A 14,178-nucleotide genomic window follows, 5' to 3' on the forward strand; every position below is an offset into this window, starting at 1 on the left:
TCGGCACCTCGGCCTCTCTCGCCGCTCCGGGCCCAGCACCGCCGCCCGCAGCCTCCCGGCCCCGGGGCCTGCTCGCCGCCCGCCCGTCGAGGTTCCCCCGGGTCCTGGTGCCGCCCGCTCTGACCCACGCCGCTCCCCACGGGGTCCTAGCGCCGCCTGTACGGACGCCGCTCGCAGGGCCCGAATGCCCTCCGCTCGGATCCTGCCGGGCGGTGCGCGTCGGCCCGGGACAGGACCGCCACTCCTGCCCGCCCCCAGGCCAGAAGAGCGAACGTTAGCCCCGCCCCCCGCAGGCGCGCCCCTCCCGGTTCCCTGATGGCCTCGCCTCTGGGGTCATGCGCTTGTCTATAAAGTTGTTGTTGAGGCGGCGGGACGCTAAGATGGCGGCGGCGGCGGCAGCCGTGGCGGGGGCGGGGCGCGGCGGCGGCACGGATTCCCGGCAGGAGCGGAGCCGGGCCCGGGGCTGGCCCGGTACCGAGCGCAGCGAAGGCCGAAGGTGACGGCAGGGCGGCGAGAAGGGGCAGGGCCGGGCGAGGGCCACCGTGGAGGTGGGTGCTAATGGCGGCGAGCACGGCGGGGCCGGAGGCTGGCCCTTCTGCAGGTTTTAACAAGCAGGGGTTCGAGTCCGGACACTGCCCTATTAGCCTCAGACCCGTCACTGACCTATGTGGGCTTCAGTGTCCTTATATTTAAATGGGCCGAATAATGCCCGCCCGAAAGGCCTGGCTCTGCAGGGCCTGACTGGGTGCTGTGCGAACTGGGGCTCTTTCGCATCCCTGCATTAAATGCCAGCGTTCAGAATACCTGCCAGTCACTGGCGGGGACCAGGAGGTGTAGCTGGGCCAATGCTTCTGCACTTGAATTTACATTTCGGCCCTGTCTCTCACTACAGATGTGACCTTGAGTAAACTCCTCTCCAAGCCTCATTTTTCTGTCTAAATCAGAGAGGGTAGAAATAACATTAGCAACAACCCTCATGTAGTGCTTATTCTCCCTCAGGCTTTAATTGTCAATAGCACTATGAGCTAGGAGCAGTTATCCTTTGTAAAGATGAGGCAGATAAGGCATGGGGACTTGCCCAAGGACTGTGCCTGGCACTCCCTAGGCCCCAGCAAGCTGCAGATCTGTCAAAAACCCTAATTTGGTTCCCTCACCACAGGATGGAGCAAGGTGAAGAGCTGGAAGAGGAGGACTCTCCAGGCGGCCGTGAGGATGGCTTCACCGCTGAGCACCTGGCTGCGGAGGCCATGGCAGCTGACATGGACCCCTGGTTGGTGTTCGACGCCCGCACCACGCCTGCCTCTGAGCTGGATGCCTGGTTGGCCAAGTATCCACCATCCCAAGTTACGCGCTATGGGGACCCTAACTCGCCCAACTCTGAGCCTGTGGGCTGGATTGCAGCATATGGGCAGGGCTACGTCCCCAACTCGGGAGATGTGCAGGGCCTACAGGCCGCCTGGGAGGCTCTGCAGACCAGCGGGCGGCCCATCACGCCAGGTACCCTGCGCCAGCTGGCCATCACCCACCACGTGCTCTCGGGAAAGTGGCTGATGCATCTGGCACCTGGCTTCAAGCTGGACCACGCCTGGGCTGGCATTGCTCGGGCCGTGGTCGAGGGCCAGCTTCAGGTGGCCAAGGTGAGCCCACGGGCCAAGGAGGGTGGGCGCCAGGTCATCTGTGTTTACACGGATGACTTCACGGACCGCTTGGGTGTGCTGGAGGCGGATGCAGCCATCCGTGCAGCAGGCATTAAGTGCCTGCTTACCTACAAGCCTGATGTCTACACCTACCTGGGCATCTACCGGGCCAACCGCTGGCACCTCTGCCCCACTCTCTATGAGAGCCGTTTCCAGCTGGGGGGCACTGCTCGTGGCTCCCGTGTGCTGGACCGCGCCAACAATGTGGAACTGACCTAGTGGGGCCAAGTTGGGGAGGCCATCCTCTGTGCTCCCTGCTAGGGATGGATCCTCCCATCCTCCTCCTATTTATCCCAAGGAGGCCAAGTCCCTCAGCTCCGAGGACTCCGTCACTTGGGAACTGCCTGCATCTTTGATCCCCTTGACCTTCCGCCCTCTGTTCAGGGCTGACTCAAGTCCCCACCAGCTGGAGGCTCTGGCTCCCTGGGGGCCGGATGCCCAGCCTCTCTCTTCAATGCCGTTGCCCTCTGCTATCCAGAACCACAGGCTGGGTGCAGACACCTAAGGGGAGAGCCTTCCTTGGCCACCCTCGTCCCTAGCTGTACCTCCCTCTCCTGCATCCTCCCCTTCTCTTCCTCACAAGAGAGAAAACTTAGTGCTACATCCCCTCTCCTTGGAGCCTTCACGGTCCGGGGGACAGAGGCCCTGCAGGCCTGAGCATGCCGTTTTGTTGGGGATGGTGGTGATTGTGCCCACTCAGCCCCTGGCAGAGAGGGGATGTCAGGTCCATGGACAGAGGGTCTGCCCCTCACAGCCTGCACCACCTTCCTCCTTTCTTTCACTACCTTGTCATGTGCCTGCTCCTGGCATTTCAATAAAACCCAGCTTGGGTCTGTGTCTTGAGTGTTTTTTAAAATACTTTGTTGGTTAAATGCTTTGGTTGCTGGAGAGAGGCGGGGCTGCGAGAGACTGCCCCTCAGCCCTGACTGGGCCCTCCCAACCGCCCCAGTAATAAGACACGCCTCACTGCCTAGGCTGGGAACCTCTCAGAGCCTCTGCAAAGCAGCCATGCTTCCCCTTTATCCCGAGAATCAATCAGTTTCGCAGTGATTTCCCTTAAATCCAGGGGCTTGGCCCAGCAAAGTCCAAGGGGCCACGACTAGCCCACAGGGTGTGTTTGTGCCTAATAGAGAAAGGTACCCTCTTGGTCCTGGCAGTTCTAGGTCAGAGCACATGACCTGGTAAGCAGACAGGGTGAGCTGAGTTTCAGCAACGTAGGCCGGACATCCTTGTGCAGTGAACAACTTGCACAGCCGTACATAGCCCTGGAAGCCCTCCTGCTTGTACTCACCTCTCCACCACTCTGACCATCACAGGCCACTGGACAGTTTGCAAAGCACTTCCATAAGCATTATTTAATTCTCACAGCCTGTTTAGAGGGAGATGTTGACCCCATTCTGTGCTCAAGGAAATTGAGGCCAAGAAGGGCGGGGAGTTATCTCAGGGTCACGCAGTGAGCTGGTCCCTGCTTCAGGCAGAGCGCGGTCCTTGGTTTCACCCACAGTGAGTGCCTCACAGCTCACCAGGCACATTCACTCACATGATCTCACTGGGCCACCCCACTTGACTGAGGCTGCTGTAGCCTTGGAGCCTGGCTCTTCACCCTCACAACTCCGTGCCTGGGTTTCAGGCCAGGGTGTCTGGCAGGAAGCCCCTTGGGACACTGCTCTCGTGCCATGCCGGAGCTGACTCAGCCTCCAGCAGCCTCACCAAATTGGAATTTAGAGCAGGGGAGCGGAGATGCCACTGGGCTGACTGGCTGGAAGTGGGTGAGTCATGAGATGCTCGCTTAGCCCCCTCCCCAGCTTCCTCCCCACCCCAAGCTTCCCCAGGGCTGAGTCCCCCCTCAGCCCAGCCCTGGGAAGTCCCCAGAGCTGAGTAGTGTCCAAGTTGGAGCCTGGTGTCCTGCCTCCCAGACTGTCAGTGCTTTGCACTTGTCCAAAGTGTCCCAAGGCTTGGGGCGATCCTGGCCAGGCCCTCGGGTCCCACAAAGATGCCCGACGGGTGTCGACACCACCTGGTTCTCCTCATAACTGAGCATTCCACACAGTCATCCCTTCTCCATCCTCACGGCCCTGCTTTAGTCTGTTCCTCACCCTCAAACCACTGCAACTTGCCTCCTCTGCCCCGTTCCCCTCCCACTTCTCCCTCTTCCCCCCACGGCCAGCTCTCCTGCAGAGCCGCCTGTGTCCCTCTCCTACTCAAAGCCATCCTATGGCTCCCCACAGCCTGCAATATAGAGTCCACTCTCCTGAGCTGGCCGTGACCGAGCCCTCCCACCAACTGCCCCAGCTTCCCTCAGGCGCCCTTTTCCGCCCGTGTTCACCCCACTGGAGCCAACTGGCGCTTCCTTCACCCCTAGCACGCAGCCCTGATCCTCAGGCTGCTCCTTCTGCTTGAACACCTGTCATGCAGCAAGGGTCGGGAGGTCACTTATGTGATCACTTGATTGATGTCTGTCTCCCTCCCAATGGCCCCTAAGCTGCATGCCCAGACTGTGGACTCAGCAAAGGCAGGAACAATGGCTAAATTTCAGGCTTATCCCCAGAACCTAGCACAGAGCTTGGCTACAGCAACCTCTCCATAAATTATTAAATGAATGAATGAGTGAGTGGCTCAAATCCAGCCCCTGCCAGTTCCTTCGGCCCCATCTCTCCTCTACTCCCTGCTTCACCCTTCTTGTTCCAGAATCAACAGCTGCCTGTGATTTTCTTACACACATCCTGGCGTTTCTCACTTTTGTGCCTTTGCTTATGCCGTCCTCTGCTCGGTGTACCTGATCTTTGTCTGCTTTCCTGGCTGACTCCACATCTCAAACCCAGACCTACCACCCACTGGCTCATTTTCTTGGAGGTTTCTCCGCTCCCCGCCCCCATCCGTCTGCACCCCGGGCTCCCACAACATTCACCTACCTGTGACTCTCACCTATGTGTCCAGGGCCCCTGAAGGACAGTGACTGTGCTTTATCCCTCAGCGTCCAGCATAGGACTTTGGCCTAGCACAAGTGCCAAACCAACATTTCTGAATAAATGAGTGATTGAATGAAAGTTACTCTCGCTCTGGGCCTGTTTCCTCATTCTATTCATAACATGAGCCAGGCACTGTGCTGAGTGTCCACCTACATTATCTCTGCTAAGCCTCACCTGGCTCTATTATTATTGCCATTTTGCGGGGGGAAAAAAACGGTGGCCCAGAGAGGTTCAGTAATTTGTCCAAGGTTACAAAGCCATAAGTAGCAGAGCCAAGATTTGAATCCAGGTCATCCAACTCCAGAGCACCTGATGCATTGTTGAGCGCCCCCTTGTATGAAAGTGCTGTTGGGGAAAGAGGCTGCAAAGACAAACAAGACCCAGCAAGGACTTAAGATATGATTTGTAAAGCACAGAACCAGCTGGGAGAGAGGCTGGGCCAAGATTAACATTCCCATTTTTCTGGTGGAGAAACTGAGGCCCAGTGTGTACATTGACTAAGCCTACTTGCGCAGGAAGGCTCTCCCAGGCCTACTGTGGGGATTGCTCCCCTGCCAGGCCAAGGGCTCCCCAAATCCCATCCCTTCAGGCTGGCAGAGCATTTTGCCGTGTTTGGCTGGCCCCTTCCCACCTGGGAATAAAGAAGTAGCCCCAGCCCAGGGTGGACTAGGCTGGGCAAATTTGGACAAAGTTTTGTGTTCTATTCCCTTGTATGAAACCATGGGGAGAATGACCGAGGCCAGAGAAAGGAGACAGCCACACACATGCAAAGCCCCAAGCCCCAGGAACGAGGCTGTAGAAGGGCTGGTCAGGAAATAGGGAGAGTCTCTGCCTGACTCCCAATTCCAGCTGGGGCTAGGCGCCAACCTGGGGAGGACAGGAAACAGCTGAGTTGGGAGAAATCTTCGGCCAGAGCTTTGGCGAGGTTTTGGGGATTTTCCCAGCAGGGCAACTGTACCCTGCTCCCGCCTGCTGGGAGGAGCCCTGGCAGGGATGAACCACCCCCTCCAATCAGTCACACGGCTGAATCATCCCGGGAGGGAAACTCCCCACTTCTCTGACCTGCATCTCCTGGACACTGAGGGGTAACCTGAGGGTACCTAGACCAGAAACCCACCAATCCCATCTTTCCTCGATGACTGGCCTCCCAGCAGGGCATGAAAACCCCCCAGAGTCTGGCAGGGTGGCAGAGAATAAGGGCCGCTTCCTGGGGAATGACATCAGAGACTGGAACCAGAGTGGCGGCTGGATGAGGGGCACCTCTGGCATCCTCCCCTCACCCATTTCTTAGAAGAGAAAACTGAGACTCAGATAATAAGAACAAACACATACACAGACCTCCTCCGCACCTGGTGCTACTCTAAGCAGTTCCTCCTCACTGTGGTCCTCATGGCCCTCATATTACTGAGAAGGAAACTGCGCAGAAAGAGGTTAAGTAACTTGGCCATGGTCAAGGCTAGAAACACTCCGGGGGCCTCCCTAGAGCACTTGTGCACGCCCCTGTGACAGGGACCTCTGTCCCTGGTCCCTGAGAAGCTCTGGTGCCTGGGAACCCTAGAAGACAGACATGTCACGCCTCTGGGCGCTGGCTCCTCCCAGGCTACAGGAAGGGTGAGAGAGCTGGCTCTTACAGGGAAAAAAAATATCTAACAGTTGAAAACGCAGAGGCCAGGAGAGGGCAGCGACGCATTCCCGCCAAAATGTCCCTCTCTAGGGCTTTGACTCCCGTCCAAACCTCAATCCTTTCCTCCCAAGGCAGAGACTCCCTTTCCTGTCTGCCAGCCCCCGTCCCCGACACCACACACACTCTGGCACGCAATCCCAGGCACACGGTGCACTCCGAGAGTCCAGCCTCCAGGCCCCTGTCCCCTCAGTGAGCCTGGCCAGCCCTGCTTCCTCTGCCACGGCCAGGGGCGCGCAGGGCGTTGGAGGAGAGATGAGACGGTGTCTCCGTGAGGCATAGCTGAGGGCCTCACACAGGCAAGCTCTGCCCCATCTGGCTCCCTCTCACAGGTTGCATGACTCAGTCTCTTGCCCCCCATGACTCAGTTTACACGGGTGCCCAGAGGTCCTCCCAGCGAGGGTGGGGCAGTTTACTGGCCCAGCCCAGACCCGCCAGCCTTTCATCCCAGGATGAGAGTTTTATCCCTCTCCTGGCCCAGAACGGGAGCTGGCACCCTAGAGTCCGGGGGTGGGGAAAATCCTCAGGTCTCGGAGGCTAGGAAGAGTCCAAGAACGGGGTGACAGGCCCCAATTGCCCTGAGCCTGGGTCTGCAGGTAACAGGAGTGGCTCCAGGAAGCCTTAGGGTCAGGCTGAGTGGGCAGAGCCATCCTGGGTACTGACGGCAGAATCCTTCATGCCCTCTGTACAGGGGAAAGGGTCTTCATGGCACAAAATATAATAGCAAGAAAATTCGTACTAACATTTATTAATTTCTTACTGTAGTCCCATGTGGAGTGCCATCCGTGTCTTATTTCATTTTCTCCCTCTGAAAACAATCCTGAAAAGCAGGCACAGTCACTATCCTATCCTTTCCACAAATGAGGAAACTGAGGCATAGAGAAGTTAAAGGAATGGCCAGGTCACACAGCTAGGAAGTGTTCGAGCTGGGACTCAAACCCAGACCGTCTGATTCCAGGCTTCACGTTGTCCCCTACTGCGTCCCTGGGCCACTCTGGTTGGAGCAGGCTGAGGGGCCCGAAACCCGGCCTGCCTTCCCCCAGTGAAACTCCATTGAAACCTCTGCTTTTAGAGATCGCAGTATATAAACCACTAATCTGCAAGCAGGGGAAACTGAGGGTCCCAGAGGGAAAGGGACCAACCCGAGATCACATACCAACTCGGAGATGGGCTAGGGCTGGGACCATGTCTGGATGCACTCCCAGCTGCCCCGGGCTGGCGAGCTGACTGGTGAAGGGGCAGAAGCTCCGGGAGGGAGGGGCGGGGGGTGTTGGTAGTCCAGGTCCTTCACTCTCCGAGCCTCAGAATCCTCCATGCCTCATGGGGACAGGACTGCCATCACGACAGGGTGGCATGAGGCTCAAAGGACAGCAGAGGGACACTCGTGGGCATTGAGCTGGTATCTGGGGAAGGAGAAGGGTGATAACCAGGCCCTAGAGACAGCAGCCTAGCCCCCTTCTCGCCATGCGCTTCCTCAACCCAGGCCCCACCAAATGGCTACCTCTGACCCCCAGGCCTGGATGGCCAAGTCGGAGGACCTTCCCATAGGGACTCCACCCCTCCTCCCCAGACTCCAGCCTCATTAAACAGAGCACAGGCCACTTCTCTGTTCAATCGCTTCTCAGGGGTCCCCTTGTCCCACAGCCCAAGTCGAGCTCCTCAGCTAGGCATTCAAGGACCCCGGCTTAGGCCTCACTCAACGCAGCCTTCCAGCTCAGGGCCCCAACACATGTCCCTCCATATTCCCTGGACCACAGGGACCCAGGCCTTCGTGCCCACTGACTCCAACCCCAGAATGTTTCCCCAACCTCAAATACCCCTTCGTCAGGAAGGCTGCTCCTCCAGCCCCACCCCAGTGGGAAGAATGGTTGCTTCCTGAAGGCTCCAAAGGGGCTTGAGAGAACTTTCTGGGGGATGGGAATTCTCTGCATTTTGATTGGCATGCCCTTACACAGTGTATGCAGTAGTCAAACACAGGGCCGGTACATTTAAAAAGTGTGAATTAAAATAAAAAGGTGTGAATATTATTGAATGTAAAATATACTTCAACAAAGTATTTTTTTTTTTTTAATGAGGCAGATCTTTATACACTCAATGGATTTCCAAGATACAGGAAAAAAAAAAAAACGAAGAAAAAACAAGATGTAGAGGAGGCAGCTACGTTCTGGGTAAAAAGATATGCAAGACACTGGTTCCCACAGGGAGGGAGGCTCTTCACCGCACAGACCTGTGTAGCTTCTGGACCTTGAAGCATATAAACGGATCCTAGTCCCAAAAAGAAATGCAATGACTAATTTAAAAATATAAAGTCAAAAATGAAAATCGTGGTTAAAATATTTTTTTCTTCTCCACTATATATATATATATGATCTCCCCAAAATGTGAAACCTTTAAAAATTATTCTAAGCAGTTAAAAAAATAAGTGATATTCTGCATAACGCTATGGGACAGTATTGCATGAAGGATGTAACCTAGGTCGGGGGCTCGTGGCTCAGGAGGGCCTCCTAAGGAAGTAGTGGGTAAACAGAAACCTGCAGGGCGAGAGGAAGTTGGCCAGGTGAGGGGATGAGGGAGCACGTCCTGGGCTGAGGGAACAGCCTGTACGAAGGTGAGAAGCTCAGTCCAGCAGTGAGCCTGGAGAGAGAGAGTAATTGGGTGCTGATAAGGAAGGAGCCTAGGCAGGTGGCCCTGGTCTGGAAGGACCTGGAATGCCATGTGAAGGATTCTGGCCACTTTCAAAAGACAGACTAACAAGGTGGTGAGGAGCTCGGGCTCTGGAGACTGACGGCTTAGGTTCAAAACCTGGCTCCACCATGACCTCGTTGTGTGGCTTTTAGCAAGTTGCTTATTTCTCTGCTTCCATTCTCTAACCTATAAGGCGGGTATAATATTGTTATCTTTCTCTACGGGGTTATGGTGAGGATTAATAAATTACTTTGAACCGTGTTCATAGGAGTTCAATGAATGCGAGCCACTAATGTCACCCTCTTGGTCCTCGAAGCACCCCCAATCGACACGCAACCTAAAGGAAAACAACACATGTCAAGCATCCGCTCCCCACCCCTTCCCAGGCTTCGGGCCCTCCTGTGTAGCAATGCAAAAGATGCCACAGCTTGGAAGGGTCCAAGCCTGAGGGGGAAATGGTCAAAATTTTAAAAGATTCCTGTGAACACTGTCGAGATTTTTTTTTTTTAATTCCCCCAGGCTGCTGGGTGGGCTAAGGAGTGGAGAGAGCTCAGCCGGAGGCTGTGGAGAGCATCCAGAAGAGAAAAGATTCAGGGGAAAAAAAAATGTCTGTTGAAGTGACTTGAAATGTCACCTCCAGATGTGGGGCATCTGGAGCGCTTACTGCTGGTGGGATGTGAAATGGTACAACCACTTTGAAGAACTGTTAGAATCGAAGCCATCTGTGTACCCTCAGACCCCACAGTTCCACCCCGGGCACATATCCGAGGGAAGTGAGTGCAATTGGCCACCCAAGGACACTTATAAAGAACACTCGCAGCAGCCTTATTCATAAGAGCCCCACACAGAGCCCCCAATATCATCATCAAGACAACGGAGAGAGTGATTGTGGACTATTCGTGCAATGGAATGCTACTCAGCAATAGGTAAGACCAAGCTACTACCTCTCCAACGACGTAGACAAATCCCTCACACAGGTTGAGCAGACGAAGCCAGACCCAAGATAGTGCACGCGGTATGGTTCCATATGGTTTCTATGAAGTTCGAGAAGAGGCAAAACTGATCTATGGTAGAAGTCAGAATAGTGATTACCTATGGGTGGGGGGTGGGAGTGGGAGGGGGCACAAGGAGCTTCTGAGCTGCTGGAAATGTCCTATATCTTGATCAGGGCAGTAGCTTCGTGGGTTTATGTACATGTAAAAAGTCATTGAGCTGAATACGTTGGGTGAGTGCACTTTAACGTATGTATGTCAAACTTCAATTTGGTCAACAGACTAAATATAAGAACCAAAATTATAAAACTATTAGAAGAAAACATAGGGGTCAATGTTCATATATCCGATAAGGGTTTGGTAGCCAGAATAAAGAACTCATAAAATTCAACAGCAACAACAAAAGCAAACAACTCAATTAAAAATGAGCGAAGGACTAGAATAGACATTGTCCAAAATATATGTACAAATGGCCAACAAGCACATGAAAAGATGTTCATTGATCTTTAAGGAACATGACTGGTTTTTAAGGAAATGCAAATCAAACACAGTGAGATACCACTTTCATTTAAAAAATGTAAAATGCATGTTGGCAAAGATGTGGAGAAATTGAAACCCTCATAAATTGCTGATGGGAATGTAAAATGGCGCAGCCAGTTTAGAAGACAGTCTGCCAGTTCCTCACAAGGTTAAACAGTTTCCATACGACCTGGCAGTTCTAGGCTTAGGTACAGACCCAAGATAAATGGAAACACATGTCCACACAAAAACTTGTACATAGATGTCCATGGAGCATTATTCATCATAGCCAAAAAATAGAAACAACTCGATGTTCAGCAGCTGATGAATAAATCAACAAACCGTGGTATATCCATATGATGGAATATTATGCAGCCGTAAAATGTTACAAGTACTGATACGTGCTACAACACGGATGAGCCTGGAACACACTACGCTAAGTGAAAGAAACCAGAAGCAAAGGTCATGTATTGTAGGATCCCATTTGTATGAAATGTCCAGAATAGGCAAAGCCATAGAGACAGAGAGCAGATTAGAGGTTACTAGAGGAGACAGCAGGAGGGGGGAAATTGGGGGTGATTACTTAATGGGTAGGGGATGTTTTTCTGGGATGATTTAAAAAAATTTGAAACAAAAAAGGAGTGGTGATTACACAACATTGAGAACGCACACGAAAGTCCACTGAAGTGTACGATTTAAAAGTAGTTGATTGTATGTTATAGGAATTTCACCTCAATTTTAAAAATAAATAAACTTCAATTTAAAAAATGAATGGAAACCGAAAAACATAAAGTCACCCCCAAGGCCCTGAGGGCACTGGCAGAACCTCCTGGGTGCAAAGCACATTCCTCCACAGCCTCCCTTCACCTCACTGCAGCCCCAAGATGGGCTCAGAGAGGGAAAATAAGCCAGGCTCACAGGGCTGCCAAGAGACAGTGCCTGGGTCTCTCAGATCTCCTGGCCCCCTGGCTCCCCCAATCGCTGTGACCCCCTGGGATTCTCACCCGGCCTCCCTGGGTGGGAACTGGTGAGGTCAGGGGCCAGGAACGTTTCTGTAGCCACGAGGCAGGAGTTAATGACTGAGGAGCTTGGAATGCGCTGCCTCTGAAAGGACCTCCTTGTGGCTCCACCGACGGTTAGAGCAGGAAGGGACTTTCAGAGTCATGTAATCACACACACACACACACACACACACACACACACACACAGACACACACACACGAGACCTGAGCCTCTGCTCGGTCACTGCCCCACGCTGCTTGGGGAGTGGGCAGGGTGGTGTTTCTGGAGCAGGCAGATGAATGCAGTCAAAGCTGACCTGATTCAGGCCTTGCATGTGCCACCACTTGGCCCCTGTCACCCTGAGCTGTCCAGCTTAGACTCAGCCAAGGAGTCCAGATATGAGTTAGTGAGTGTGTGTACGTGTGTGTGCTGCATGAGTGTCTAAGCGTGTGATCAAAGTCCCAAGGGCTCCCAACTCCGGGGCTTTTTATTAATATGTGTATTTATTTTTGCTGTTGTTAAGTTCTTACTATATGCTGTGCTAAGCATGTGACATTATGTTATTTCCATTCTCCAGCAACCCTGAGATATAGTTATCATTTTGTCTCTATTTTACAGAAGAGCAAACAGAGCCATTGAGAGATTGTGTGCCTCATCTAGGTCATACAGCTGGTGAGCAGCAGAATTCAAACTCAGAACCCAGAGCTGTCTACAGCCATGCCACCCTGAACATGCCCCATCCCGTCTGATCTTGGAAGCTAAGCAGGGTTGGGCTTGGTCAGTACTTGGATGGGAGACCACCTAGGCAGACAGGGTGCTGTAGGCATAAAAAAAAGAACCCAGAGTTGTCTGATTGCAGCATGTGTGTCCTTTTCCATGGGTCATACTTCCTCAAAAAATCTCTTACACACAAATAGACACACACACACACCCCTATATTGTTCATTCTGGTAAAAAGCTGTTGGTTTCTTTTCTTTTTAGATAAACATAAGCATTGAGTAGAATGAGGTCAAAAGTAGAGGCACCAAACTGGTAACCACCTTCTGCGTACGCAGCAATTTATAGCTTACAAAGCACTTTCACATCTGTGATCTCATCTGATCCCACGGCAGCCCTATTAGGTCAGCGGGAGGTTCTCTTATTCCCACAGGGATCAGGACTCAGAGAAAAGGTGACCACCTAGGGTCACAGTGACAGATAATAGTAGCTCTGGGACTGGAAGCCCAGGGCCAAGCTGGCCTTCTGGCTCTAAGTCCTGAGTGTATTCACAGACCCCTGGCCCCTGTCTCAAAGAAAAACAGACCAAGACTCCACCTTCTGAAATCTCCCTTCCCTGAGGACAGCTGGGGCTGATAAAATGGAGGTGCTGGTGGAAAGCAGGCGAGCCCAGATCTTTCTGTAACTGTGTGACTCTGGCAGCTCCTTACACTCTCTGGGCCTCAGTTTCCTCATCTGCAGAATGGGAGGAAGCAGAGAAGCCTTGGGGTGGTCCCCTCAGCACTTTCTGCATGTGTGAAAAGGTGTCCGTGAGGGCTTTGAAAAATCTTGCCTGAGCCTGGGCTTGGAGCTCCCACAGCCCTGATTTGGAAACCTACCAGCCACCCGCTTAGTGATCTTAGGCACTTAATTTCAACATCTCTCAACTTTAGTCTCCTCACCTGTAAAATGGGGGTGATGATGGTGCCTACCTCTCAGGGTTGTTGGCCCTATTGACACTTGATCTTGACCTCACAGTCACACAGGCCTTTGACATAATTTGGTTAGTACTTGGATGGGAGACCACCTAGGTAGATAGGATGCTGTAGGCATAAAAAAAGCACCTGATGACTACACAGCCAGGGCAGAGCCCAGAGAATGTTTAAAGAAAATGGCGTTTTTTTTTCAGGCCAGGGGACGCCTATGTTTCACTGCATGCTCTCATTGCTTACAGGGGCTCTGAATTAAAACTCGTTACAGCTCCTGAAATTATCCTGTGAATAGCATAATTATACTGCATTGTATTTGTTGGTACTTAAAAGCATTAACTTGTTCACTGTACACATTTAAAATATACCATCACTTTTGTCTAAAGCCATGCTACCCTGAATAAGCCTGATCCCATTCGATCTCGGAAGCTAAGCAGGGTTGGGTAAGGTTAGTACTTGGATGGGAGACCACCTAGGAAGACCAGGTGCTGTAGGTCTAAAAAAAAATAAGGGATTGTAAGCTGGCAACGTCCTTGCAATCTGTGAGGTCAACCAAGGGTTGCCTTGCCTAAAAAGAAAATACAATATACCACCCCTTTTGTAACCCTGGTTGGTCATTTTAAGCCAGGTTCAAGGCTTAAAACAATGTTTTAAGACTGAAAACAATGCCAGTAAAAGGGCTCCACGCCAGAAGCTTTAGATAGTAATAGCTTGGTTCCTGGCATAAAATAAGTACCCGGCTAATAATAATAATAATAATTCCCTCAAGTATATAATCCACTTTAGTTTCCAGACCCCTTTCGCATTCTTCATTCCAGCTCCCACGCGCATCACTGTAGCTATGTGAGTATTTCTTCCCATTTTACCGATGCGGAAACTGAGCCCCTCCCAAGAGGTGAGAGGGCTGGGGACGCGGGCTGGAGTGCGGCGCCGACTCGCGGTCTGCGC

General features: G+C 52.8%; 2 protein-coding genes and 2 pseudogenes across 4 annotated transcripts in view; 3 read left to right on the forward strand and 1 right to left on the reverse strand.

Moving 5' to 3' along the window:
• Window positions 1-2,553, forward strand: part of CUNH11orf68 (chromosome unknown C11orf68 homolog) — a 2,925-nt gene extending 372 nt beyond the window's left edge. Inside the window, exons 1-2 of one of the 2 annotated variants that reach the window (XM_006911082.2) lie at window positions 340-496; window positions 1,160-2,553. In XM_006911082.2, the coding sequence (XP_006911144.1) occupies window positions 381-496; window positions 1,160-1,916 (873 nt within the window). In that variant the 5' untranslated portion in view covers window positions 340-380 and the 3' untranslated portion in view covers window positions 1,917-2,553. Of the gene's footprint in view, window positions 1-339; window positions 497-1,159 lie in introns of those variants that run through there. The other variant, XM_015588732.2, reaches the window with a different exon arrangement.
• DRAP1 (DR1 associated protein 1) overlaps window positions 1-14,178 on the reverse strand; it is a 19,772-nt gene that overhangs the window by 3,899 nt on the left and 1,695 nt on the right. The gene's annotated exons all lie outside the window — the stretch shown is intronic.
• LOC112479321 lies at window positions 12,253-12,371 on the forward strand (annotated as a pseudogene).
• LOC112479310 lies at window positions 13,609-13,727 on the forward strand (annotated as a pseudogene).

Source organism: Pteropus alecto, unplaced genomic scaffold (assembly GCF_000325575.1).
Source record: "Pteropus alecto unplaced genomic scaffold, ASM32557v1 scaffold43, whole genome shotgun sequence".
Classification (NCBI taxonomy): domain Eukaryota; kingdom Metazoa; phylum Chordata; class Mammalia; order Chiroptera; family Pteropodidae; genus Pteropus; species Pteropus alecto.